Source organism: Pagrus pagrus (assembly GCF_965226575.1).
Source record: "Pagrus pagrus genome assembly, chromosome: 1".
In the NCBI taxonomy this organism is placed as follows: domain Eukaryota; kingdom Metazoa; phylum Chordata; class Actinopteri; order Spariformes; family Sparidae; genus Pagrus; species Pagrus pagrus.
The window spans coordinates 31591071-31618374 of NC_140185.1; the positions used below are offsets into that span (position 1 = coordinate 31591071).

At 42.3% G+C, this 27304-nt stretch overlaps 2 protein-coding genes across 4 annotated transcripts in view; one reads left to right on the forward strand and one right to left on the reverse strand.

Annotated features, from left to right (window-relative positions):
* Window positions 1-27304, reverse strand: part of LOC311260355 (lysyl oxidase homolog 1-like) — a 186169-nt gene that overhangs the window by 148799 nt on the left and 10066 nt on the right. The gene's annotated exons all lie outside the window — the stretch shown is intronic.
* Window positions 2218-21628, forward strand: insyn1 (inhibitory synaptic factor 1; the record flags this gene model as incomplete). Its single annotated transcript, XM_084352375.1, has 2 exons — window positions 2218-2429; window positions 20265-21628. The coding sequence occupies 2 exons, from the start codon at window positions 2218-2220 to the stop codon at window positions 21112-21114; spliced, it is 1062 nt and encodes a 353-aa protein (XP_084208501.1). The 3' UTR covers window positions 21115-21628.

The following is a 27304-nucleotide window of genomic DNA, read 5'->3' on the forward strand; positions in this document are numbered from 1 at the left end:
TTGCCGGAAGGGCTTGTGTGAGTGAGGTAGCGCTTCTCCACACACCACCATGTTTCCCTGCCAACTCTGCAACCTATAATTATCAAGAGACACACACTCACACACACGCGCGCGCACTGGAACACAAATCAAGAGAATTGTTGGGGAGGAAAATATGTTGTGTTATTGCTCTGAGGGGGGACATATATGTATTCTCTGCAGATTTCAGGCAAGTAATCAATATGTTTTTGAGCTTATGAGTAATATTTCAATATGTAATTAAAGGAGCTGATCCATGCGCATTGACTAATTGTTCTCACGATGAGATGGCTGATGAAATCCATCCAAAAAAGAGAAAGAGAGAGGCTGCGGCAGCTCCTTAATGGGGGAGCCGCGCCAGCACATCTGGATTTCGATGCCTAATTTCACATTCAAAGGCTGTATTTTACATTGAAATCTTTGTTAAAGTTCATTCTGGCTGGGAGAGGATGAAACGCTGAAAACGCTAAATGGAAAGAGGATATGTTAAATGCACAAATAAATACGGGAGAAATTGTGTTTGGAGAGAGAACATCTATTAGCGAGGCGGTATTTTTGCAGTGCTTGCCTGCTTAAGTTTAATTATATGTGACATTTTAGCATTGCAATCAAAGTGGTACATTGCTGTGAGGGTTCTTATAGCATTCAAAATATAGTCACTGTGGACCTTATCAAAATGCAGCAAATGCCCGACTCGCTTGCAAGTGCACGTTCTGTGTTAGGGCTCTCAATATCATCCCCTCGCTGGGGAATGCTTGTTCAATAACATAATACCAATGATCAGAATTCAGCCCGCTCCCCTCGGAGATAAGACACTAATTGCTTTATTGATAACTCTGACAGCCCACTGGTGGTGGATGGCTGGCATCCTGCATCATAACAAATTCTGCTTGTGTCAACCTGGAATACACAAAGATTAGATCACACCCAATACCCTCACCATCTGCCCCCGCCGGTCTCCGCAGTAAAGTTCTTGCTTCACACTCAGGTGCTTCAGTCCGTTTCATAGCTCATCTCACTACTTACTCTAAGTACAGCCGAGCTAAAAATAGGCAAAGAGTTCAGATAATGACAAAGAAGGTCATTGCCAGCCCTCGCTATCTCCGCAAGGTCTGGCAAGGAGCCGGCTGACTGTTCATTTCTATTGTCAGAGACGGCAGACTGTTAGGAAGACGTTATCCACACATTACAGGGAGATGTGTTGACATCTGTCACCCTGATGATTGATTGCCTGAAGGAGATTCTTCAGTTTGCTACATTTTGGTTGCTGTTTTACAAGACGCAACGTGTGGGTGGGCGGACAGGAGAGCGTCTATAAATAGAGAAACCGGTGATGGCGAGGGAGTAAAGGAGGCAGGTATGTGTGGCAGCCAGATGGTGCCTTGTGGGGAATGTCTCCCAGTGATTTTGTTTGCAAATAGGTCTCTGTAAAGTCGCCCGCTCCTCTCCTCCAACTTGCTCGCTGTTATAGGCAGAGCTTTAGGAACTGCCATATCTGATAAAGGTGCGGCAGACTCAAAGATGTCCTGCCGCTTGCTGGAGAGAGAGTGAAAGTGACGCACTGTGACAGCTTTTGTCACTCTCTGAGGCGACCGCCCTACAGATTGTCACCGATAGAAATGGCAGAACCCTGGAAGCAGTGACAAATTGTTTTGAGAAAAAGAAGTAGGAGAGCGAGTCCTGTCAATGTCTGTGGCCTACTTCAGCAAGGAAAGGGAGTGTGCCATCACTCAGGATGTTTGTTTTCACATCCCAAAAGCATATGTGGAGGTGTCATGACCCCTGAACGAAGGGGGTTCTCGCTGCAGGTAGAAATAACTGCAGATCGGTATGAAGCTAAATGATGTTCCCATCAACCAGCACTATTTAACACATTTGCCAACATTTGCCAATGTTATGTTGTTGTTATGTTACATAGACTTAAATAGGATTGGATGAATTTTACATTAAAAGCTCATTTAATTGAATGTCTTCCCTACCTGTGACTCTATGTCAAGCATGGCTGTGCCGTATATGCTCTATTCACTGGGGCTTCTTGCAGAATGTGAATAATCCCAGTCATCAGTCGAGAAGACCGAGTCAACTCGCATTTCTCAGTCGAGGCACTACACTTTCTTTTTAGCTGCGTCATTGTACACAAAGCAAAAAAAGGAGCAACGGCGTGGCGGGCTGTACACTGAAACAAAGTCTTGTCTCAGAATGACCTCACCAGAGAAGCAGAGGCGGGTAATAGAGACAAAGGGCGGTGTGACGCCGAACAGCAAGACTTGTCTGACGGTTGCTCAGACGCCCTCAGCTCCGGTGCTGACTGTCAATGAAGTCGGCGAAACTACTTTTGAGCCAGACGCCGGTACAACCTCCTCTACTACGTCCGGCGTGACGGCGCACTCGGCTGACATTGCTTTCCGGATGTGCACTACAATTTCCGAACTGATATGATGATGACGCACACTTTGACTTGTTCAGTGTGAAACTCTGATGTTTCACATCATAGATGATGAACAAAGGCGATAAAAGGTGGATCTTACAAGTAAAACCTGATACTCACGTCAGCTGATATAGGAGTTTAGTGTGGGGTGGGTGAACTGACACTGGACTGACACTAACTGTGAACATCAGGATTCGGGGGACAGCCCTAATATGCACATAAACAACTGTATTACAAAAAAAAAGTCAAAATGCTCTTTATGTCATCAGGAGAGCGATCCTTGATCTGCTCCACTGAGTGAGAGAGAGCACAACACTGTGAACACAGTAACAGAAGCCAGGGTGATTTCATGGAGATATGGGCACATTTTCTGGTTTGTAACTAATAGCACCACACCAGATAAAGCTTATTTGGGTGTAAAAGCTCAAACAAACACTTTACGAGTACTAAAATTCAATTCTCCAATTATCTTTTAATAGAGCAGCTACAGGTTTTTTTTTATCTCTTGAAGTCTTCACTACTTAGGGTTCTCTTGTTCTCTCATGTGTAGCTCAGGAGTATCAATATCACAGGATTAATTATTTCTTATTTTTATAAGTATCACAACCTGACTGTGGAAGTTTAAATATACCGGATAAAGTGTGTCTTCATGAGGCTATATCATTACTTGCCTCTATTGTTGGAACTGTTTTAAAGTTGAGTGCAACTTATAATGTCGATAATGCCTTGGGATAAAGCACCACTGTAAATGGGACCCTATCATAGCGTATCAGTTACCGTGCGAAGATGAGTGGACTGATTATTTTAAACAGCTTACTCCCCCAGACGGTGACTCACAGTTAAATGCCTGAGGGTGAAAATGCTTTGTTGATGAGAGGTCAGGGGCGATTTGTTCGAGCTGACAGTGGCCACAAGTCAGTGTTTAGTGCAACAACAGTGTGAAAAAAAAAGCCATCTAAGAATAAATATTGACCAACGAACCGTGGAAGTGTGGATGACCTATGACAGTAGTAAACCATGCCAGGTTCCATTCCTGCTAACCAACCTCAGGATTAGGCCTCTCTGGTGCTTGTGGTCATCACGTTACTAAAACAGAGGGAATTAGAGAATCTCAGGGCTCCTTCAGGTCCGTGTCACCATCAGTAAAAGATGGAGATGATGTTCCAGCATGAAATGTTTTTCTCTTGGTACAGACTTTAGTTTCCTTACCAACAGCTATATTTCTTTGAAGTCACAATGTATTATGCATTCTTGCTGCGGACAAGATGCATCTCTTCACAGCCATAGTTTTCCCAGCAGGACAATGCACCATAGGAAGAAGCGTGTATCATGTCAAGATGGCTATCTAGTAGCTACAGACAAATCTCCTTCCACCGTAAGCGGCAAAGAGAAGGTTAAAATAAAAATAAATTGCATACATTTTTATTTCTCTGAGCCTCAATGTTTTCATTTCAGCACGGCACATCCGGCTATATTTGGTAGGTAATGATATATGGGTTCACACAATAAAAGAAAATGGGAGCACACTCCCATTAAGATAAGCGCTGCAGGCCAGGGAAACCTAGAAATGCCAGTGGCATATTGATTGCATGCCCTGTATTAATAGTAAGGTTAGATGCTGCTCTCCCAGCCCGGACATTTCATCCAAAGTGGTGGCCCGACAACAATGAGCAGCGATGAAAACTGACCTCGAGTTTTAACCAAATTAAAAACGGTAGTATTGAAAAGCTAAAAACATATTTGTAATCTACTGAATTGCACGGCAGGTCACAGTCAACAGGGGAGGAGTCTGTTGTTTTAGCCGAATATTGTAGATCAGTGCTCTATCATTTTTAATATTATTCAAAAGTACTACAAAGCAAATGTTGTTGGTTACTGGATTATCACATGTTATAGGTTTAGCTGTCCTTTCTAATAAATATCTCAGAAAAAAAGAAAAACAGTAACTATAATGTCTCTACTGAAGACTGATTGTTAGCTTGTGGATGTTATGGGAGATTATGTAAGATCGTGAAACATGTTTATTGTATCTCACTTTAACTGGCTAGGTTAAAACGTGTATGTACAGGGCTCCAGGGTGCAACAATTTTGGTTCAACATGCACCTAGAAACCTTTCCGAGTGCAACTAAACATTTTCATTGGACGCACTGGTGCAGGTAAGAATAAAAAAAACTGAATGAAGATAAACATGTGAGCCTTTATACCTGTAAACAATCATTTACATAATTTGTTGAGAATTTAAACTAAAATGTGTTGTTGGGTTCACCTGAATTATCTCCTGCTGCACCTAAATGAGAAATGTTAGGCGCACCAGGCGTCTGGAGCCACGATGTCGATTCCACATAGATCTGACTCTGTGTTACAGTTTTGTTGGGTACCATTAAAATCCACAAGAGGCCGAATATTAATCACTTGTGGCAGGTAGTGATGATGACAAATTAACATTGATTATTGATCAATAATCACATACAGTCCTGGTCAAAGGATTACATACCCTTGTGAAGAGAACGTATCATGGCAGGCTTGAGTTTAAATGATTTCTATAACTCTCATTTTTCTGTGATGGAACACAAAAAACATTCATGAAATCTGGTTCAGGAGTGAATTTATTATAGGTCTCCTGAAAATGTGACCAAATCTGCTGGCTCAAAAATATACATACAGTAATTCTAGTATTTGGTTCAATGTCCCTTGGTCATTTTCATTTCCGTTAGGTGCTTTTGATAGCCATCCACAGGCTTCTGGCAGGCCTCTGGCTGAATTTGTAATCACTCCCTTTGGCAGAATCGGTGAAATTCAACTAAATTTGTTGGCTTCTTGGCACAGACTTGTTTCTTCAGCACAGTACACATGTTCTTGATAGGGGTCAAGTCAGGACTTTGGGAGGCCATCCCACAAAAACTCAGTTCTAGCCTGATTTAGCCACTCTTTTACCACTTTTAATGTGTGCTTGGGATCACTGTCCTGTTACAACACCCTACTGTATTCTGGCTGATGATTTTAGGTTTTCCTGAAGAATTTGGAGATAATCCTCTTTCTCCATTATTCAGCTGAATTTCTTTAGAGCACCAGATCCATTGGCAGAAAAACAGCCCCGCAGCATAACACTACCGCCACCCTGCTTCACAGTAGGTATGGTGTTCTTCAGGTTAAAGGCCTCACCTCCTCTCCTCCAAACATATTGCTGCTCATTGTGGCCAGACAACTAAATTTTTGTTTCATCTGGCATCTGAGTTTTCCTCCAGAAGGTTTTTTTTTTTTCTTTGTCCATGTGATCAGCAGCAAACTTCAGTCGAGCTTTAAGGCCCATGGTGATGCAAAACACGGATAACTGTGGACACTGACTCCTGTCTTCCAGCAGCTTCTACTTCATCGCAGACTTACTTTTTGCCGTTTTTTGGTTGACTCTTGACCGTTCTGACCAATTTTTTTCTCAGCAGCAGATGATAGTTTGCACTTTCTTCCTGATCATGGCAGTGACACAAATGTACCATGCACTTTATACTTACAAACAAGTGTTTGCTCAGTTGATTTGGGGACCTGTAACTGCTTTGAAATGGCTCCAAGTGACTTTCCTGACTTGTTCGACTCAATAATGCACTTTTTCAGATCAATGCTGAGCTCCTTAAGTCCCCATTGTAGTGCTTGTGGCTGAGTCGAAGTGGATCAAATAAGACCCATTAACAATGTGCTCAGACAATTCACCAGCTGTTATCAATCAGAATCACTCAGAAGAAGTTAAGAGGCCACGCTACAAAGACAATCTGATTCACACAACGTTCTCTGATCACCAAAATTGGTCATTCAAGTTGCTGTATGCATATTTTTGATCTTGTCACATTTTCAGAAGATCTGTTTATATTCATTACTGAAACAAACTTCATGAATGTTTGTTTGTTCCACTCATTCCATCACAGAAAAAATGAGAGTAGTAGAAATCATTTGACCTCAAGACTGCCATGATAGTTCATGTTCTTTACGAGTGTATGTAAACTTTTGACCAGGACTGCATATATTCCTAGGAAACAAAACTAATTAGCATTATTAACTATATGCACGCTAATTCAGGGAGTAAAAAAAGAAGCTACTGGACCCAGAGTAGCTTTCCTGCCTGGTTCAGGCAGAAAGAACTGCTTTTTTCCCCCCTCAAGGGCATTTAATTTACATTTTAGTGAAGGATTTATACCCTCTGTTGTTGGCATGTTTTTGATGAATATGTCTTACTTCATCCGGATATATACGAGTGTGGGTTGTGGTTGTAGAAAAGTTCGAATTCGGCACAGCAGATTCATAGCTGACATTTGAGTGAAAGGAGAGACATGCTCACATAATTCATGATAGCCTAATACACTGTAGAACATGGAGCAGAGCTGCAGACGTCGCCTGTATGTTGAGTAGTTTAGGTAAAATGTCATGTGGTGTGAATGGTTGTGTGTCTCTTCCTATATTTTAGGACATAATACAGAATATTCTTACCAGGAAACCCACAGCACTGGTTGTCAGAATATTTTAAACAACCTTTGTCCATGTTTTCCAGACAGATCACCTCTAAAAGTCATGAAAAAAGTGACTGTCCTCTCTCAATAGCAAAGATGAAGTTGTATCAAGACATTATACCACCACATAAAGGCTTAGAGAGGAGTTAGGGGAGGATAGTTGACAAGATCACAACTTTGAGATGACGTTTCACATCCATTTTACATCAGTCTTATGGGTTCTTAGCCATGAAGCCAATTCCTCCTCAAACTTTATTTAGGGTCAGCATTTATTTTTATGCAACAATCATCCAATGCAGTGCAAACCTCTTTCTATAATGGTTTTCACTGTCTCGATGATGGTGGAGCCATTCCCTCGCTGGATTCAAACTCATGCCTTTACAAGCAAGAGAGACTCACAGGAGGAGATACATGTAGTCCAGCATAGTTTTATTCAATGATGACAGCCTTTCTGTTCAATGTTTATTCCCCTAATGCAGAGCACACCCCTCAGAGCTGTGTTATTTTCACTGCTAACGAAAAAAATGGAGCATTGACACTCCATGAGCAGCAGTTATCACTGAACAGATCTGATCCGGCCGTTTTTCTGTTTCTGTAGGCGTTCAATTAGTGTTTGTTGTAGTATTATGTTCAACCACGTAGTAATAGCCTGCCTAACCATGGTGGACAGCAAATCAGAAAAAGCAGAATGAGATTTTTTTTTTTTTTTAAATTGTCATATATTGGCTGTTTTAGAGGGCACTGAAAAAAAAAATATTTTGTTGTCTAGGTATGTCTCCGCCATCAGCAGGTCTCTTTTTCTTCTGCGGTGTAGAGTTTCTACTGTTGTTCCAGTTGTTTCACCACTATCTGGGGATAATGGAAAGGGAAAATAATGCCTCTTCCTGTTCTGGTTCTCCTTTTCGCAGTATTTCAACCTTCTTTTTTCCAGGAAAAATCCAGCCTGGCTGGTGAAGGACTAATGGAAAACCAATCTTGTGGATAGTGTCATTTGTCTACAGCCATTACAGAGTGCAATCAGTTGTTTATTACAACTTTGTATTTACTGATTGAAGGTTTTGCTATTTTCTTCAGTACAGTCAGAGTTGTCAAGCGGCTAACACCTTGCAGCCTTAGAAACCTCTGCACAGTGTGAAGCTCAGACCAAATTTAACACAAATCATGACAACTAAAAAAACATATGTAATGTTATAAACACACAGTAACATAACCCTTTCATATATATACCTTGCACTAGTGTGTCTAAGTGTCTGCAGCAACTTGTTGACACAAGTGACAGCAGCGTCAACAACTGACACTGTGTGGCAGCTGTCATGGATGATATCTGAGTGATTAACACTGAGCTGCATGGCAGAGTCACCAGTTTTACACATCCACACATCTGATCCTCCACCAGCAGACTGTATGTTCTGATGATCTTTTTTTTCCTCCACCGCCAACAGAGCTGATAGATCTCACTGCAGAATCTTGTAGGGAAAACATTAAGAAAACATTCTCCGTCTCGGTAGTTTTTTTGGTTTTTTTTGCACCATGGTGTGTTATTTCAGATTTTTGGGGGTGTGCAAATCCATTTACACCCCTTGAATGGTGAAAAAAACACCCAGTACTGCTGCATGGAAATTGTCATGAGGTAATATCATCTGTCCCCAGCCCGAGAAGACAGACGGTGTCAGGAGCCATAACAGGAATTTGGAGAGAAGGATTTTTAATCAAGAAAAGAGCGCATTGTGATAGCTTTTTGCACAGTAACTCTACACATGGGTAATTTCTCACACGACCATAAATAGAAGCCTCATTCTTGTTGGCTGAGTGGATTCTGAAATTTTTTTCCGCTGAGTGGGGGGCTTGCAGATTCATCCTCACTTACGATAAAGGCATTGATGACCGCGTGCGAGTGTACATGAGTGATAATGTGACTGCGAGTGAGGTGCAAATCAACTCCAGTGTCGTAAAAGGAGTTTCATTCGAGGCTATATTTTTCAAAGATATGACTATGTTCCTCACAGATACTGAAGTGGAACAAAGCTGACAATGAGATCCTAAAAAGCTGCGTAAGTTAAATGTGAAAATAAGTTTGGATGAAGAAGATTATTTCCCTGCCAGTCAGTCAGTCTCTCGCCTGCTGCCTGGCAGTCTCCCCTTCCTCGTCCCTCCGTCCCTCCATCCATCCTTCATCATTCTTATGTTCCTTCTTTGAATAACTTTGAAATGGAGGTGTATGACAAGAGGCTGTTAGAAGTTGTGATTATAGATGGATGGATGCTTGTTTGTTTCAGTTGCACTGACGTAAGGACCTGAATGTAAATCTGTGTGTTTGTGTGCAGCTATCTCAATGGTGGAGGAAGTTTTCAGATCATCTGGTTCACCGAAATTAGCAATACCACAGTGTAAAAGCAGTGTTGGCATCAAAATATACTTAAAGAATCAAAAATTAAAGTACTCATTGTGAAGAATAATGCAAATCATTTAATTTAATTATAATCTTTAATGATTAAATGTATGTACAACAAAGGTCGGGCTACTTTAGGACTGCACAATATGGCCAAAAAACCCACATTGTGACTTCTTTGACAGATACTGCGACTGACACTTGATTCACAATGAGAGGGAATGATCAGTTTTGCTTCACAATTTTCAATTTCACTGAAATCACCACAAAAATCATGACAATGTGACAGTTGTTGGAGTCTCTACTGAAACTGGAGGATTTGTCTCTTCATTATGATTTAACCGTAACCCATATTTCAACGTCTTCTGATTTTAATATTGGACTTGCGTTTTTGACCATTTTGTGATTAATTACGCAGCCCTAGGCTACTATTAATTACTTATATTCTGCTGTGTATTCATTTGAAAGGTAACCAGTAAGTACATTTATTAAATAAAAATGCTGGAGTAAAGAGGACTGTATGTGTAATGTTTTAAAGTAGAACCACACTGGGACGGGCCTCTCAGGACAATTTTACATACACTTTCATGAACGTGAAAAGTCTGCATTTCCAGCATACAACGTCTCAATGAAGCCTCAAACATAGACGTTAAGTTGGCATTTTCTACACAAAATGCATAACTTGCTTTTTACAAAAAGACTTTAAACCAGGTTTCACGGTGCACCTCATTTCCTTTTCAGTTTCTATCATTTTCTTTCCATACAGATAAAAACTATCACCCATTTGAACTACTTCTATTGCCAGTACTGCTTCTGCTCTCTGGTCACCGTCTCAGCACAGGGCCGATGAACAACCTGAACCCCGGGAAGCACTCGCAGCTGTTATTCCAACACAATAACTCAGTCTGAAATAATACATGTGAACAGTATATTTAATTTGATGTCAACAGGCTTCGACAGCCCAGAAAATTGTTTACATTACGCTGTGGTATTTTTATGTGCTAACATGTTTACAGCAGTTTTAGTGCCAGTTTACTGCAATCGTAAGAATTATGTGAGGCATTGTAACCGTACATATCAACACTAACACAGCAAAAAATGTCACACAGTTTCCACAGAAAGTATAATTAGTCATCAGCGCAAAATGAAACAGGCATGTAGCTCTGGAACTGTGCTCTGTATTTTTGTTTTATTAAAGTTCGACTAATCTGCTTACTGGTTCGGCCTGAAGACAAACTGGTAGTGTGAAGTGTCAGGGTGAGGGATTTACTGCTTGGATTGGGCTGAGCTGGTTCCTGTAGAGTTGTATTCTCCCCTCACCAGAGATTCTCCCCTTTTTATCAAGTACGGGTCAACTAGGTTTACTCTGCAACCCACCCACACACGCATAAACAGACACGCTCTGTCAAACTGCAATCACTACACAAAGACGGCGCGTTGTTAATGAAAACCTCACTGAGTCATTAAATCGGGTCCGTGTGGTCGACTGTACTCACATGGCACATCTCTCTCTCCTCGCATGTGACCAGCATGACCTGACAGTGCTCAGGCCTAATCCGAGCGCTATCTCAGGGAAGCAGGCAGACTGAGGAGCCCCGTAGCGTAGCACTACCATCTTTTTCTGGTCATTACCGGCGCTAGGCCTCTCAACATGGATAGAAGCGATGAAGGAGAACCTCAATAAATGATCAGTGTCCGCTGCCAGAACCGACGCGTGCATCTGCTGCCTCCCTGAAAGACAGAGTTCCCATCTTGCTCCCTCACTGATTGTACAACCCATAACCTCTCCAGCATAATAGTATAAACCTTCCAAATTGGCCAGACAGCAGGTGGATGAGTCTGCCCAGTCTAATGACCTAAACTTGGCTAAGGAAGTGCTTGATTTCCCAGACCACAAGGACTGCAGAAGCTCGCATCTTCTAAAGCCTCGAAGGGATAAATGAGGACCATTACGGAGCGAAGTTTGTAATGATGCTTTTGATTAGTGAGTTGTCAGGAGGTATTGGCCCTATGCTCATCACAGCGTTGTTTAGCACTTTAAGGCCTCCATAAAGATGAGTTGGGATTTTTTTTTTTTTTTTGGAGAAAAGATGAAAAAGCAGGGGGCATGTGCCTAATGAAGTCTCAGGCTTATAGCCCCTCTCATGACAGAATAATTACACCAAATGCTTCCAGCTAACACTTCAAAGGACACTTCATCCCCGTGCCAACACCACGCAACACATCTCACCAATCAAGATGGCCTGACCTAAATCAGGTCCCCGTGGCTCGTCTGTAATGTCCCCCGCCCACAGAGCCACTGGACCTCTGCAGAGTCAACGGCATTAAAAATTCCCATGTAATTGAGGAGGACAATAAGCATGCAGGAATTAGTCTTTCTGATGCTGCTGCAGAAACATATCGACAAGTTAGCCCCTTAGTATGTAAAAGGATGCTATATGCAGCCCGAATGAAGAGAGCGAATGCACTGTAGCGGCGTGTGTGAGGGAATTTGGAATCATGCAAAACACCTTTAATGTGAGTCGCCACTTGCATACCCTCAGTTAAGATAGCCCCGTCTTTTGACATGCATCTGATTGAAAGGGAGGATAAAAGCACAATAAGAGCGTTCCTTTGAATTCACTAAATTTCCCAGAATTTGTGTCAGTTTGGGAAATGGGATTTCGAAGAAGAGCTGTGAAAATGTGCAGATATATTAAAGTGATAGTCCACACAAACCCGATCTCCATTTTTATAGAGTGTGAAATAAAAAACTCACTTCATGTAAGCTTGAAATGTGGCTGTTAGGCTCGTAGCTACCATTGAGGACACCAAGGTCATGCCCTCTGTATTTTTCTGGGTCTTTAATTCTGTATTTTAATGTGGCTATATATTTGATAGCATGTTATAATAACCATCCTTTTATAAATGGTAAATTTATAGTTAATTAAACCACTTTAAAACCATTTATGAAGCAACTGTTTATTGGAAAGTTGCAACTGATGTTTATAATGCTTCATAAATGGTTAATAAATACTGTGTAGGTCATCTATAAACATTCTTTGGATGGTGTTTATGAAGTTGCAACTTATTAGAAACTATTTATAAAGCATTTCATTGTTTCCCGACTAGAGATGTTCGATTCAAATTCCTGGGCTTTGGGTATCGGCCTATACCGAGTACCGATCCGATACTGATTTTTTTCTTTTAACAGCTGTATGTGTATCTGGATGTGATATGATTGCCATCATTGTTTTATGGCCTGGCTCAGTTAAAACCTTGCAGAGAATGAGTGCCGTACAACATCAGTCATAACTGAAAAAACAGAACAAATCTAGGAATAAATGAAAATTCATTTAAAAACTGTTAAAGTGCAGCCACTTTAAACCAGTTTAAACCAGAAGTGCAACAGCAACTTAAATAAATCTAGGGATAAACAATTGCCTTAAAACGTACTCACAGAACCCAGTGTGCAGCCTTTCGCGTGATGCGTCTTTAAATGCTTTATAAGGTTGCTGGTGTTAAAATTGGCAACACTTGTGCCAACTCGATCTAACTGGCAAGTAGCAGGGTCCTGTTTCTGAGTTACATGGCATCTGATCGGTACATAGACTTATGTACTCGCCGATACCGATACCTGCATTTTCTGAGGTAGGTGTTGTAGTTTGAAGAATGGAGGCTTTGGTCAGGTTGAGACCACAGGTGTTACAATGAGTTTCAGTGATATTTCATGGCAGAAATAAAGCAAATCCTTAATCGACTCCTGGGACGTGATTAGTTACTACGCTCTCCTACAGTATGTTCTTAACACTCACACTCTAAACAAAATGTTTCTAAACATCCGGCTTCCCTCTCTGAACCCGACCTTGTTAAGATTACAAGCAGGCATGTGCATTCGTCTGTGCACGTCAGTGAAAGCACCGGCCTCCCGCTTCACAAATCTGCCCTGAGCTTTCATGTAATGTGGCTTTCAGGCCCACAGTGCTGTGCAGATACTCCAACACTCGGCATGTTGTTCAAATACAGCTGGGTAATTTTAAGTACCTAACAAGAAATTCAAAATACTCCATAGTGAATGAGATGTCTGGAAGAGATTGCACACGTTTTACGAGCCACTGGACAATTTTTCAAGTGAATCCAGTAAATATGTTCTTTCTGAGTAAGTCGGGGATGATAAATTAGCTTCTGGGGGATAAGATAAACCATATCACCACAATGTGAGTGGCTTGGATGTTCCCCTCTTCGCGTCTTGAGGAGAATTAAATTGAGGGTAAATAAGCATGGGGTACAGAGTAAGGAGGAACTGCAAAACTGCAGGAGCTAACCGCATTAAAACAATATTTGCGAATGTTTTACTTACGAAGCCAGCATGCCAGGCTATTGTGATAATTGCTGAGACTTCCTAACTGGCACAAACCGCTTCCAGCGCTGGAAGTGCTGCACAGGGGCAGGCTGGAAATCTATTGTGACATGTTGAGAAAAGAAATAACACTTAGATGTGTTTGAATGGCTCCACTGAACACATTTTAGTTTTTTTTTTCCCCCCATGAAAAAAAGCAAAGCCATGCTCGACGCTGGGTGCTGCATAATTAACAAACAAGCACTGCAAAACTTCTCTCGGTCTACTCTGAAAATGACTCCTGGAAGAACGGGTGGCACAGGAACAGATGGAGAGAGGCCACTTGAACACAGCGTAATGAAGCGATCCACGGAAAATTCACTCATACAGCGTGCATTTCAAATGAACCCAGTGAGGGTGTTATGTCTCATTTATTTTGGTACCTCACACCTGATGTATTTTTTACATATGTACAGACCGCATTGCTACATTTCAGAGCCGTTTTTTTATTCACTGGTAAATACTACAATATTTAAGGTGGCACAAAATTGGCAAACTTAAAATTTGGATCATTAGAAACATGTTAAAGATTCGCTTCTACATCATTTACGTGTACATGACTTGCAAAGGGAGGCAATCTCCATCTGTTCACGAGCCAGCTAACAAAAATCTTCTCACACAGAAAGCCATCAATGCACATCAAAAACAAGCTCATCCTGGTAAACATCTGTTTAAAGATCAACAGAGTGATTACAACATGTGGTAAATACTCCCCTCCTCATCAGAGCCAATTTTACACCCAAATTTTCACATTTGCTAATTTTGACCTCAGCCTGTATTTTTTTCAACAACGCATTAAGCATTAGTGCGGAATAAGTTATTCCTCTGCTAATGTTCCAGTACATTTTGAATTAGCATTAACAGAGGACAGGCACTCACTTGGGGGTGGGGGTTGGGGGGGAGAAACGGGAACCCACTCAGGATAAATAAATCATGATACCAGGTGGAGCTGAATATTAGAGAGAAGGACTCTTGTAATGATAGTGGACAGTGCAGAATCTATTTCCCCAATCACCACTCCACCAGTGAAGAGGCTCTTCGGGGAGTTTTTTACATTACTGACCATCACTCTGTGTTAGATTACCCTTGCCTGTCTTTTCCATCACTGTACCTTTCTGTCACAGACAAGGCTCCAAGTGCCCTCTTTCACTCTGACCCTCAATTACCCGGCACAATCATCTCAGACAGGTGTTGAGGTACAGTAATAAACCCTCGCCTGATGCTGCCGAGGCTGCCTCTCTTTTAAAGCACCTCTGAGAGCCTCTGAAATGACTGAACTCGCTGTTGATCAGGTGCTGTGACCACAGTTGACTCGCGGCTGCCTGGCTGAGCAGCGTGCGGTGCAAAAGAATGTTTTTACAATACCACTTATTGCTCTGTGTGGACTGTATAAACAATATAAGTGTTAGCCGCTCCCAAAAAGCTGTGTTTAGTGCCATAATTTGTGTGCTAATCATGCACACACAGAATCATAGATATTGTTATACTCATCATTATGGTTCTCCACGAGACACCATTAACCGTAAAGAAAGTAAGTTAAGTTGTCAGCGGAGGCATTGAGGGAAAATTAAAGACTACAGATAAACTGAAATCCCCGGCACTTATATCCGCCCTGATACTATACATTACTGCTTAACTGTGTTGCAAATGGAGTCTTTTCACTCACAAGGATATGCCATCGCTGCATCATAAACTTTGCAGAATGGTAGAGCCATAAAGTCCATGGGGGATACACCGCCTAACTCCAGAGGTTTATCACAGCTTCAAGCTGCATGTCGGGAATTTTTAAAGGAAGCAAAACAAAGGACAAGTCAAACGTACCTGCTATGTTCTCTATTGCCGAGAGCTGCAATTAGTCAATTATTTGCCAACTATTAAATTAATCGCCAACTATTTACATTACTGATTAATCGGATCAGTCATTTCCTAAAGACAAATAAGGTAAATTCATAATGTCAATCACTTTGGGTGTTTACTCCTCCATTACTTGATGTCTTTGGGTTGTGTACATATGAGGACATCAACTTGAGCTTTGGGAAACACAGATTTCTTGACATTTTAAAGACCAAACTAACAACTGGTCGATTAACCGAGAAAATAATCACCAGATTAATCGGCAGTGAAAATAATCAATAGTTGCAGTCCGACTAGTGATGCTAAAGTGATGAAGTGTCTTGTTACAAATTACAAATACGTTCATTTGCGCCCTTGAGCTCCTCTATCGAGTAGCATTTAAGCAACACATGTCCATATCAGGCTTTGTTGGAAGCCATCATAACAACTGTTAGAATGATACCTTTCAGTTTAAACATGTAGCTGTGTGTGTTGCCCTCCCACACACATTCATTCTGGCTGATTAGACTCATGTGAACAGGACCATTAAGTGTTGGAACAGCAAACATGAGCTGGTTATTGCATAGAGAGTGAGCACACGACTAATTCTGTTGACTCACACAACGTTTGCTTTATTTTCTACTCATAAAAAAGGACCTGTTATTTCATAGCTGCACTATAAGGACCGACGACGGGCTAATCTCTAAGAAGACATCTCCTCCTCTGATGCGCAGATATGATGCAGTGCCCCGGTGAAATCTTTCATTGTAAAGTCACATAATTACTTTTGCCTTTCCGTCTTCGACTCTTGTAGATTCTCATAATGCGTTTTTCTATTTTAAACACACTGCGCGCATTGTTAATGATTGGTTCCTGATGTGTTCATTCATCCTTTGTGCTAAAGCAATCTGCTCCGTAGCTCCTTCATCACACATTCACTGACTGGAAGAAAAAAGCAAAAGAGTAGTGTTCATTGTTGCTGCATAGAGCATGTGCTGCATTGTGACCTAGAAAGATTCAGCAGAACCCCTTCGAGCTGAGACACTTATCAAGCTAAATTAGCCTACATACCGCAGGCAGGGGTCAGGCTAACCAGCGGTGGAGGCTGGCGCAGCTTACCGTTAACGCTCGGGAATGCTTTTTAAAATGGAAAATAAGCAGGGTCATGGTCCGCTGCAGAGAAACAGCAACACTCAGCAAACAAAAAACGTTATTCTCACAGTTCATTTCAGCTTTCCTTTAACATACAGTAGCGTTTCTGTTTAAACTGTTTCAAATGCTAAATAAAATTGATTTAAAGGGACTTCCTGCTCACTGCAATAACTGCAAACCAACTAATAGTCTGTATCGGTGTCATGGAAAGCTTGTGAAATACGTCCGACGGATAATTTCTTAACTCATTGATTAAATTAAGTCCCTCGCTCGAGCTGTGTAATCAAGTAAACAAAGCTATTCAGCCTCCTCTGGGCTCCGAGAAACGTCTTACATTAACAACTCCATGAGTAAAAAGTCGGCAAATCACACAGCAAACACGTTGAGTAATTCAAGGATTAGAGGATTCATGCAGCCCAATTCCCTCCGGGCAGCCTGCCAATAGAGAAGCACGGACCAGGTACTCATGAGATGTACGATGCCACAGCCAGCAGATCTGCAGTGAAAGCTCACTGACGGATGAGCCAGTGCCACGCATGCAGACGTACGCAGCCAGGTGGTGTGACTTGATGGCATAAAATATCTCTGAGAGAAGGATTCAGGATTCAGTGAGGAGAATAGCAGCATCTGGTCTCCGTCACACTCTCTTTCTCTTAAATTTGTGCCTGGTGATCAGTGCTCTTATTTTTGATTCGAGGATTTAGTGAGCAAATTTATGTCGGATTCAAATTATCGTCTCGAGATGGGATTTTTTTGCACAAGACCGTCAAGCTCGTGGACGTCGCTGCCGTCGCTGCCGTGTCTGCGGTGGAGATCACATGAGCAGAGCGGCACTCTATCAGCACGTTATCAGGATGCTTTCGTTCTCAGTCATAATTTATTCTTTTTAAAGTTGGACAGAGACTGAGGAATGATTGTAATTCTGAGTGCAGAGATAAGACTTTGTGTTGTTTCAGATAACTGAGCTCATTCGTAGTCACGAGGAGCAGAACATGGCGAAACACTGCAAATAATTACAGAGGCCGAAAAGAGGGGGGATCGTGTTCCACAAATCTGAGGGTGAAACTACACCTTTCTCTGCTACTCAGGTGCAATTATGTTACAAACTCGTGTGCATGTTAAAAAAACAAACTTTATGGGTATCAAACCACTGGGTTTAATTGCTGAATGGTTTGGGGAAGTGTATCATTTACAAACTGCGTGAACGCTGAGTGTTTCCATTTTACAATAGACTGTTGTTGAGAGCAGAACATGCTGATTGAAGGTGCTAAAATGTCAAGTATAGAGGGGCCGGGATTTTAGGTGTTGTCAGCAAACCAGTGTGATTTCAGCTGAAGTGCTTTTCTATTCATCAAACACTCAACACTGTGGCTGCCGATGACGGAAGCACCAGGGTTAATTTTGGGGTAACAATGATTTAAATGCTTTCATGTTTGAATGCAGTGGGTGAAATTTTGAGTTGATTTTGTTCGACGGGCTCATAGGATTAAAATATACATTAGTGTATGAGCATCCAAAGCACCGGGTTAAGTGTCTGTATCGAAGCTGTATGTCTGCGTAGGTTCATCTGAATTATCCAGGTAGCTGCAACACAACATCAAGGCGAAATGAATCGGCCACTATACTGAGGATGTACCGCTTTCACCACTCATGTTCTTCAGAGGAGGCTTCTTCAGTTCTTCTCTCTCTGTCTGAGAGAGGAAGAACTGAAGAAGCCTGTTTGATGAGTCGCGGCATGCCTTCAATGCTACAACCTCGTTCCAGTGGATATTTTAATTCTGTCTTGATGTAGCATGAAGCTAATTTACAACACCTGTCCACAGGAGGCCGTGTCGGGAATAAAAAAACAATGAACAAACAATTAAGGATTTATGGATGAAAAGCAGCGTAATGGCAAGCTATAAAGGCGGACACAGATCTATAAGCAGCTGTGGATAAATCTTAACTTTTGTTAAACCTGCCCTGTGGGGGGTAAAGCAGTGGGATGAAAAGCATCAAAATTTCATGTAAAGTAGTATCCTGCAAGCTGTCACAGAGGCTTATATCAAAGCGAGTTCCACAATTAGTACTTTCGGTGGAGCTTTTCCTCAACTTTATTTAACTTTTTGTGATTACAGCGAGACTATTTATGTAATATTTTCCATTTAGTCTTTTTACAAGTGTTAAAAGGAAGATCAGTAAGCATTTTCTCACTTGTAATGCTTCTAAAAAGTACAAAACATGATAAATAATGAACCCCCTGTGTACGTTAAAGGGGCCCTGTGGAGATTTCTTGTAAACAAACAAAAGTTGTTTACATTCATCAAAACACATCGAGGTATAACCAATGTGTTGAGTGCATTTCCTTCCTCATCAAACATTTACAAAATCTTTTTTTTTTATTTTTTTTTTTTTTTTAAGTATTTTGAATACGACATTACATCTAATTTCACTAGCTTGTAGTCTTCTTCTTCACTGCCTGTTGCAAGCACAGTGCATCATATCTTGGCTGATACCACCACCTGTTGATCAGTGGAATAGTGTGACACCATTGGCAGCACTGTGTTTCATGTCACCCATGTGCTCATAAACAAAACAGGGACCCAGATATAAACAAACAAACTCCATCACACTACTAAGGATCTAAAAGTCCACAGGTAATCCTCCTTTAGGTAATGCAGTGGTGGTGCAATGAGCCCTTTGTTGTGCCGCATGTGATTTTGTCATGTAAGAAAAGTAGGCGTGCTACAGTATGTGCTGTGTTTTAATGCGACTGTCATGATATCCAGTTTTTCACTACACGATTATTGTGGCCAAACAAATTCACAATAACAATATTATTGTTATATCTGTATCAAAAAACCCAACTATAACTTACTTCACGTTCACTGTGTGTTTTGTCTCATTAGCAAATAAATGCAGCTTTGCTGGTATTTTCAAATATGGTCACTAAAATAATGTATCTGACACTGAAACAAGAGTCTACTGCAATGCCAGCAGCTCTGTGAGGCTGTGAGGTAGAGCGCTCCTTTAAGCTAAATGCTAACACCATCATATTAACATATTCACAAAGACAAACATTTTCCATGTTCCCCCTCTTAGCTCAATGTGTTCAGTGATAATATTTGGCAATTTGCACTAAACACAAAATTCAGCCAAGTATAAAGGGGATGTCGTTAGTTTTGCAGGTATATTCTAAGAAAACATAGTACTTAAATTAAAACTTAGATGATAACACCACAAAAGAAAAAAAAATGTGAACAAGTTATTATAACTCATCCTCAGCAGACATTAAAGTGTGTTCATGGCAATCCATCCAATGTTTGTCAAGACATTGGACCACATGGTGGCGCTGTAGGCAGGGTCGGAGGATCACCAAAGTCACTCGCAGTCATCCTCTGGGGAACATGAATGTCGTTTCAAAATTTCATGGCAATCCATCCAACAGTTCAGGTATTTCAGTCTGAATTAAAGCGCTGTACCATCCACAGCACCGTGCCGCCAATGTGGTTAAAAATAAACTAATCTAAAAATATATAAATATATTCTACTGTTGGCCTAAAATGTGCTTCTCTACAGTATCTCATCAGTTTTCTCTCTCACACTCTCCCTTTTCTACTGCAGGTGGTGGGTCAGATCGATAAACTAACGTCCGACTTTGACTTTGACCTGGACCCAGATGACTGGACGGTGGCCACAGCCAGCAGCACGTCCAGCAGCGAGCGAGGTCTGGGAGAGGCCTTCAGGCTGGACTTCCTCAATGCAGATGTGCTCTCTGACAGCTGGGAGTTCTGCAGCTACCTGGAGGCAGCTGGCGCCACCGCCCGCAGACCTGGTGAGCAACCGGGAGATCTGCGAGCGGAGCTGGGCCGCGGGACCATCCCCACCCAGACGCAGACCCCCACCCCGCCCCCCACCACTGCCTCGGTCTACTCCCAGATGAACGGCGGGCTGCCCATCCCCAACGGGCCCCGCATTATTACTCCGGATTCATCGAGCGAGGAGGCCAGCAGCTCCACACACAGCCACAAGACTTCTCGTACCTCTGGCACAAGAGAAAGGGTCCGCTTCAGTGACAAAATTCTGTACCACGCGTTGTGCTGCGATGATGACGAGGAGGAGGAGCAGGAGGAACAGGATGACAAGAGTGGCTGTGCTACACCAGAGAGCGACAGTGAACCCAGCCTCTTGACGAGCTCGATCGCCCCCAAGCGTTCATCCTCCGAGCACTCCCTCCTCCATAATTGTCTGGACCCTTCCTACGTCTCCTCGCCAATGAAGGGGACGACGGGAGCTCACACACTACCCAGGAAAGGTCTCCTAAACCCCGGCTGCCGCAAAAAACTGTTAAGAAATAGCAGCACACAAACTGTCTCCGACAAGAGCACCCAAACTGTACTGCCCTATATTCCAACCAAACAGAAAACAAAGGACCACTGAGAAAAGCTCTAAGTTTATCATAAATCTCATGAAGAGGACTGTGCATTATTTAATATTAAATACATAGCTCATAGATTAATACACAAATAAATTAATTACTAAATAAATAAATGATATATGGGAAATCACTCGACTACCTAAAGTTATTCTGAGGCTCAGGGAAAACACGATGAAATGAAGCAAAGCAGATCGTTATGATGAAAGTTACTGGTGGACCAAAAGGTTAGTGCCTGTTCTAATGTTAAAAAGATACACCGAATGGATTCCCTGTGTGTAATCATTTCAAACAAAATGACAAGAGATTACAAAAAGCAATCATTTTTACTAGAACATTTGAAGTGTTCGAAGGTGGAAGTGAGGTATGAAGAGGTCCTTTCCCCTCCTCATACTATAGAATAAGTCACAAAAAAAAAAAAAGAAAAGAAAATGCTTGTTCCTATAATGTGGATACAAAACGCTGCACATTCTGTACTCTGAATCTGTATAAACATTGTCTTTTTTCATGTTCCAGTTATTTCAAATGTCAAGGGGGTTGTTGCTTTCAGCAGGGTAATGTATCTAGATGCACATGTCAAGCCTCTTCCTCTCTTTGATGTCAACAAAACAACTTTGAGCAAGGAGCCAGAAAACAACACCATTTACCTGCCCTTGATTTTATAAATCATTTCAGTGTTATCTCTTCTCGGTCTGCTGCAGATGCTGAGGCATAAAAGCAGCGGGAAGAAAAACATATATAAATACACACACACATATATATAATAATATGACACTGTGCCGTCCATAAAAGTGACATTTCCAATTTTTTTCCCTCTGCGTTCATGCCTGGCTCTGACGTCATTAAGACCCAGGAGCAGCGCTAAATAGCAGTCCACAAAAAAAGTGCTAAAGGTTTTGTCTCTCTATTCAGTTGCCCAGTGGGGAATTGAACGCAGCAGAGCAGCGTTTTATTCACAGGGCTAACGCCAATAGCTATTCCTGATCAATATGTTAGAGGGAGGTTGCAGCGAGAGGTCTCTCTGCTGAGCCTGCATGCCACTCTCCTGGGATCTGTGAACAAAAACTCACAGTCAGACCTATTTACTTACACTGAGCGGAACAAAAATTAGAACCATGGCCCCGAAGAACTGACATTTCAAAAATATGTGCGTCCAGGAGTGAGGGCTGATGGTGGAAAGAGAAAGCGTCCCTGCTCAAAGATTTTTTTTTTTTTTTACAGAGCAATAATCTACCCCGGGGAACGGCTTTGTGAGCGTGCTCCCCTGGTCCTCTCACCCTTACTTTACTAATGTTGTGTTTTTCAGTTTGAAAACTATGAGTAAAAAGAAAAGTAAAATGTCACAGTCTTTGAGAGGAGAGTCATGGCTGACTTCCTGTGAAGCTGAACTTTGGAAGTCCACATTAGCTGATCAGAGGCACACAGTAATATATTAACTGCTTCCATGTAAGATATTCAGTATATACAGTACATGCGTGAGCAAGCCATCATGTTTCACCTCTACATCACAGGCATTTTGTGGCTGAAACTACTTGTTGTATGATTATTTTTCTTTAAGTGGAGCCAACAAGTCTGCTTTTTATCATTGAAATATGCTACTGAATTCACGTAGATCAGACAGTTTAAGTCTGCAGACACATCCTCAAATTATCTACAACTGGTGAAAGCAATACATTGGAATCAGATTTGGGGAAAAAAAGTGCAGAGGGGCCTGACTTTCACATCCCCGATGTCTGATTTGTCCGATTCCCCTCTGCTTAACCGGCACTTTTTAATGAAATGAGAGTATTTATGTGCTCAGCAACAGACATAACTAATGAATGGGCTAATTAGCCAACTAACAAAACGATCAAAGCACCAGAATTAAGTTGTTCAAGGTCTGCGTTCGGCCCACGGGCTGCCAGTTGAATAGGTCTGGTTTAGACTAATTGAGTGTAAATACAAATATGATGCTGCTGTAAACCAGATCATTTATATCTTGCTGAAATGCACATGGCGGTACAGATTTTATCCTTTTTGCAATCTTACAAAGGCAATAATAGTAATAAGCTTGGTAACTTTTCAACTAATTACATACCAGTTCTGTTGAGAATAACCCAAGTGATGTTAAAGCGCCAGTGCTGTATTTCAGTGATGCTCTGGGATGGGCCCAGTCTTCTACAACTGACCAATGCAATGCTGTGCATTACTGGGTGCACAGGAGAACCTACCAGCCCGCCTCTTTGTTCTTGTTTGCTTGTTCATTTTTAACACTTATTGCATAGTGCGCTGCTTTGGGGAATTACAGCCGTGCTGTTTAGGCGGCATCAAGCCTCGAGAGTCCGATATAAGAGAAGCAACGTGAGCACTTCTACACCAGGCAGATTGGTAGAAGCCGCACTAACATCAATTAGCCTGAAGCTGATGTGCTATACACGCATATACCAGAAAGAATTTCCTTCCTTGGTTTTGTAACGGTTTTCCTTTTGTCTTGCTCTGGCTCAGTTAATCCCAAGTACCTGTGAAGAAAGAGGCACTGAAGAGAGATCAATGGCTCACTCCCTAAAGCATTGGCTGCCATTTCCCTGCTAGATTGGGGACCAACAGGTCATCACAGCCATTAGCATAAACAAACAAAGCTATGCCGCCACACAGGCGAAGCATCAATTACAGGAAAACAAACTAAGCCCTTATTGTGATGCCTATACACCCCCCAGACATTATAATATGAGGGGGATTGTTTTTTTTTTCGCCCCCTTTTCCAGTCTAAAGATTTTATAAGTCATATCTGTGATAAAATCACCTCTTCAGATATAGAGCTGTTTGGCACTGGCGCAGAATACATTATCATTGGGGACAGATTTAAGATATTTGGACAAAACATTAGCAACGTCTCTTTCGCCAACAGGCTCATTATTCATCTCTAATAGGGCAGAGCTTTGTCCTCGGTTCTCTGTAGGACAAGGATGGGAGGCATCCAAAGGTTATGAAACCTGAGCACACTGACGCCAAATCATCTGCCTACCAGGAAGATCATTTTGCGATGCCGCTGCATACAAAACAGATGCTGTGCGTTCGCGTACGTGCCTCTGGTCCATGCGTCTGCCGCCTTTGGCCCACACACTGTGTGAGGAGACAACGAGTGATATTTCCTGCCTCTTGGTTAATTTCATATTTCACTGTCACAGCAATTAATGGAGATCAATACAAATAGAAGCAGCACATCCCACTGGAAGTCATTTGGCCAGACTTGTCCCTAAGATGAGATTAAACAAAATCTTTTTTAGAAAGGCTCCAAAGTAAGCTGTGCCATCTGTGCTTTGACATCAGCGGTGGGCATGTATTAGCTCACATCCCTGATCAATCCACTAATCACTGCCAGCGGGACGCTCTCTGTTGAGCGACTGACGAATGGTGTTGAGCAAAAGCCACATCAGAAAAGGTGATTATGACACTAAAACACAGAAAGGCACGCCCACAACTCCTTCCATACCCACCCTTCGTATATAATTACCACCCTTCACTCTCACGGCCCCTCACCCCCATCAGTGAGCAGAGGAAAACAAATGACGGATCTCTGTTTTCTCTGCTGATTGGTAAGGGTCCATGAAGCAGAGAGCTCAATGCAGCTTCACTGATTACTATGGATTAGCTAACGGCCGGGGCTACCTAAGGTTGATTTGTTTCATCTTACTGCCATTTATATCCTGCTGCTACTAGAACAAACTATTTCTACTCCGTCTCCCTCCTCCTTCTCCTACCTGCGACCTCCTCTCACTGCACGCCCCTTTCCATTCATGATATTGCTGGCAGGTCTTACTGAGCAGACCAGGAGATGGGACGATAATTTTATGTCTCAGTTTGGGTCAAAAATGTCAATAAGCAAAGCTGTATGGTGCCCGGATCCCAGCTTGAACTGTTCCAAATCAAAGTCAGGCTCAGAGCTCACAGCTCCTGATGAGATAAGGTCAGCAGCAGCAGCGGAACAATGTGTTGAACTTCAGGTGGGCTGGACGGTTGGCACCGAATAACACGACCTGCTGTGTACCCCTTGTAGAGGACTCCAACGAGTATGTGCACACAGACATCAGACACAACTGGCCACAGAATCTATACGGTCTTGGGTCCGACTGCCGGCACCTGAGGGATGGCCGGACAAGGCCACCTCACCATCAGTCACCATTTTGATTGGGCCGGGGGAGTGATTAATGAAGAGCCACGCAACAGCCGCAGATAAGATTAGACCTTCGCAGGTGATGAAGGACGGAGGGCCTGTGGCTGCGCGTGGGGGGCTGGGTGGTTCCTGGGACAAAACACTGCCTTCAGATGACTTGGCACACAGTAATTAAAGCTAATGAGAACCCTGTCACTTTCACATACACCGTGGCATTGTGATTGAATAGTGTGTCAAGCAAAACAAAGAAAGGTAACAGGAGGAGATAATTATTCTATGATAGGTCAAAGAGAAGGCGACCATACGGCCTTGATCAAATAAAGCTAGCAAATCATTTTTAGTGTTTGTACTGGACCTGGGTCGGGGAAACCTTAATTGGTGCAGATAACAGACATGAATAAACTACAGAACACTTGATATTTCACTACATTCCTGTGTCTGACCAAATTTTGGTGCACCGACTTTAATGTGGCACACTGGTCATTTCGTTCAAACTTAACGAAATGTCGTGGCTAATACCAAGTGACCCAGGGACGACTGCAGTAACATCCAGAAACATGTCAGTACACTCACCATTCAAGAGTCAATGAGAAGCATATAAAGCCTAAAACTGCTACATCCAGTGGAAAGGACATAAAGCAGCCGATAGGTAATTTTATGATGCAGTCCACTTGAGAAAAAATTGATCAGCACACCCGGGCTAAAGAGAGAGAGTTACCATTTCCATCACATTACCTGGCTGATAATTGGAATATCTCCCAATGTGAACTCAGAAATGTGGCGTGACCGAGCAAGGCAGAGGAGTGCGTAATCATCGCCTAAGCAATTTATGAGAGCGAGTGAAAGAGAGAGACAGAGAAAGAAATGATTGCAGCTGAAACGCTGCGAGTCCTCAAATTGAACCACCACAGAAATGTAACCTTGTTGCATACCACATTAAACTGCACACAAATGATGTGTGTAATGACATGCTCAGCTGAGCGAGGAATACATCAAGAGACAATTGAATCGGTCCAGAAAAATACACAATTACGCGAAAACATCGCTGACACAGACTGAAGCATGTTTCAGCGTGATCAGAAAATACATATTACCGAGATACCGGCGAGTTGTGAAAGGAAAGAATCAATCGGAGAAAGTGGCTGTTAAATGAATTTGAAAGGTGGACTGTGGAATATAAATGCAGCTAAGTGCAGCTCCGAGCGCACGTCTAACTCTGACAATACACGGTAAAAGTCAAAGAAAAGCCAGCAGCAGTCTTATCCAGACAAGCTCTGGTTTGGCAGCTTGTCAGCATTTCCATGGCATTTTACAGGTAAAGGCCAAGAAGGCAGGGAATTGCTGACAGTTTAGTAAGACCAACAAATAAGAGTTAAATGATGATAAGACAGGTGCAATGTACAAGGTGAGTCCCCAAGTGCCCCTTATTTCACCTTACAAGGGGCTTTCCCCATTGCTCATATTTACTACTTTCTCTACAGTCTACACCCTCTCTCTCTCTTTTTCCTCAATGTCTCTCACTCACATACACACAATCTCCTCGATTCACTCTTTCCTATTGTCTCCTCCGGCTGTAATGAGCTCTCCTGTCTAGCCCAGGAAGCTGTGACTGAGGTCTTCATCAAGCGCACAGCAATTCACAAGGTGCCAAGGACAGGTAAGAGTCACTCCTCTATGAAACAGAGGGGAGGGCGCTGATCTGAAGCACTGGACGGTTGATCACGCCACAGGGGAAAAAAAAGCTCTGATTGCAATAATTACTATAGTACGTATTTTGCTGAACTTTGTAGAGCTCCTTTTAGTGGTTCAATAGTTTCTTTCTTACTCGGACTGTAAAGAGGGTCAGCGGGCAGAGAGGGGCTGCCTGAATGTTGTGTTAAGCTGCGGCGCATTTCCAATACATTATAGAAGTGATCACTCTCAAATGACTGCAATTAGTCAAATGTCAGGCGCGGTTTGCGCTCTCACGGTGGCTCGCTGACAAAGTAGCTCAGAGGTATGTCAAAAGATTAATAGCTGTGGGATTTCATTAAGTCAGGTGC